Source organism: Octopus bimaculoides, chromosome 3 (genome assembly GCF_001194135.2).
Source record: "Octopus bimaculoides isolate UCB-OBI-ISO-001 chromosome 3, ASM119413v2, whole genome shotgun sequence".
Lineage (NCBI taxonomy): Eukaryota > Metazoa > Mollusca > Cephalopoda > Octopoda > Octopodidae > Octopus > Octopus bimaculoides.
In genome coordinates, this window is record NC_068983.1 from 157,179,830 (window position 1) to 157,182,297 (window position 2,468).

General features: G+C 33.9%; 1 protein-coding gene across 1 annotated transcript in view; it reads right to left on the bottom strand.

Moving 5' to 3' along the window:
- Positions 1-1,135: 1,135 nt before the first annotated feature.
- The window catches only part of LOC106883949 (X-ray repair cross-complementing protein 5), a 41,574-nt gene continuing 40,241 nt past the window's right edge, over positions 1,136-2,468 (bottom strand). The window contains exons 18-19 of the mRNA XM_014935103.2: positions 1,759-1,874; positions 1,136-1,246 (exon numbers count right to left, since the gene is read on the bottom strand). Of these exons, the coding sequence (XP_014790589.1) occupies positions 1,232-1,246; positions 1,759-1,874 (131 nt within the window). The 3' untranslated portion in view covers positions 1,136-1,231. The remainder of the gene's footprint in view (positions 1,247-1,758; positions 1,875-2,468) is intronic.

Below are 2,468 nucleotides of genomic sequence, written 5' to 3' on the forward strand. Positions count from 1 at the left end.
ATTTTTAACTTAGTAATTTCATTACACTAACACTGGATACCAACCAATTTTGAATTCTTCAAATATTAAGTGTTTAAGATGAAACTGATATTTGTTGCTGTGAAGTATATCAAAATGAATTATATTCATCATCACCATCATCATCATCGTTTAATGTCTGCCTTCCATGCTAGCATGGGTTGGATGATTTGACTGAGGACCAGCGAACCAGATGGCTACACCAGGCTCCAGTCTGATTTGGCAGAGTTTCTACAGCTGGATGCCCTTCCTAATGCCAACCACTCCAAGAGTGTAGTGGGTGCTTTTACGTGCCACCAGCACGAAGGCCAGTCAGGCAGTACTAGCAACGGCCACACTCAAAATGGTGTATCTTATGTGCCACCTGCACAGGAGCGACACTGGCAACGACCTCGCTTGAATGTTTTTTCACGTGCCACCGGCACAAGTGCCAGTAAGGCGATGCTGGTACCAATCACGCTCAAATGGTGCTATTTACGTGCCACTGGCACGGAAGCCAGACAGCTGCTCTGGCAATGATCATGCTCGGACGGTGCTCTTAGCACTGATTTTAGAAAAACCAATCTTGAACTAGTATTTTTAATTAATAAATTTAAGTATTCTTAACTAAAAGTACATATCAATAAAATTGTGACTAATTAACATACATTTTATTTCTTGAAGTGAATCTTTTTAAAAGAAATCTTTTTGTCGCTTCATTGACGTCCTTTGCACAAAACTTCAACACTCATCTTCTCACAGCAAACTTATATAAATATGCAAACCTCTACAAATTTAGTTCAAATGGATGATCATTCACCTTGCCCAACTGATATAATTCATTAATTGAATGAAATGTGTTACGTATTGGGATGGAAAGCACTATAGAATAAGTTCTTGACAAGGTGAGTTCATGTGTGTTGATACCTGGCTGAAGCTATTTCACTGCAAGGCATTGCTAATGTTTAGAGAAAGGAGAAAAACCTCACCAATTATCATTTGACCCACTTCTTAATTATAAAGATTCTTTTCCTAGTTAAAGCAAACAATATATTTGATACATCTTCAATTTTTTATCACATATCATACAGGAAATTACATAAGTATAGATTATACAGTGTATAATGTAGACACTATATTTTGGTTTTGACAACAATAATATTTTATTTCAATGTAAGGAAAAGTAAATTTAATAGAATTCTATATTCTTCAATATAAACTGTTTGACAGGCCATCACATTTCATCCAACTGCAATTAAACAAAACATGCATTATAAATAAATATTAGTCTTAAAATAATTGTTTTTTTACAAAAATTAATACACTTTTCTATTATTGGACTATAACATACACTAATATGTTATTATATTAAGGCAGCGAAATGGCAGAATCGTTAGCATGCCAGGCAAAATGCTTAGCAATATTTCGTCTGTCATTACATTCGAAGTTCAAATTCTGCTGAGATCAACTTTGCCTTTCATCCTTTCAGGATCAATAAATTAAGTACCAGTTGTATACTAGGGTCGATCTAATCTACTGGCCCCCTCCCCCAAAATTTTGGGCTTTGTGCCTAGAGTAGAAAACAATGTTATTATATTTGTCTTAAGAGGTCTAGTGAGAAATTTGATTCAGTTCCACTTCATAATAGACTATTTAGTTCTTAAAAACTATAAATTATCTACTCCAAACACATAAGCCCATACAATAAATAATCTTTCTTAAAATGCAATTTCAGAGTTCTGTGTAGGCTTTACAACTCACCAAATCATCTGCAGAGCCCTCCATAGGCTGATCTGGTTTTGAAGACTCTTGGCTCTGGCTACCAGATTTGTCTTGTCCTGCATTCTCTTCAGATTTTTTAGTATCATGTGAATCATCTTTGCCCGAGAAAAGAATAATATCAAGAATCAGAATATTTCTTCCTATTAATGACAATCAATTTCCTATTCAAACAAAACTTTCTGACTGTAAGAAATTAAAAATGTGAAAAATCAACACACATGAAACTCAATTGGTGAGGATCTGAGGCTTGGAAGTTGTCATACTATAACAACTGAACTAAGTGTTTAACTTGTCACCACTTACAATTTGTGAATATTACAAACTGTAATGTATACTTAGCGTTAATGCAACTTGAATTAATGTTGTATTGTTTAAGAGATTATGTTTTGTTATTGGAATATTATTGATAGTTCTCTTAATACTAAGAAGAAACATGACATAGAGAAAAGTTTAGAGGAAAAGAAATATTTGTTAACAATTAAAAAAAGTGTATGGAAGTGATTTATTAGATCAAACTGCTGATCTGCAAGACATATTGTTTATGACAGACACAAACAAATATCACTAATGCTAAAGCAGTGCTGTGAAAACACACACACACATATGTGTGTGTATATATATATATATATATATATATATGTGTGTGTGTGTGTGTGTGTGTGTGTGTGTGTGTGTGTGTGTGTGTGTAT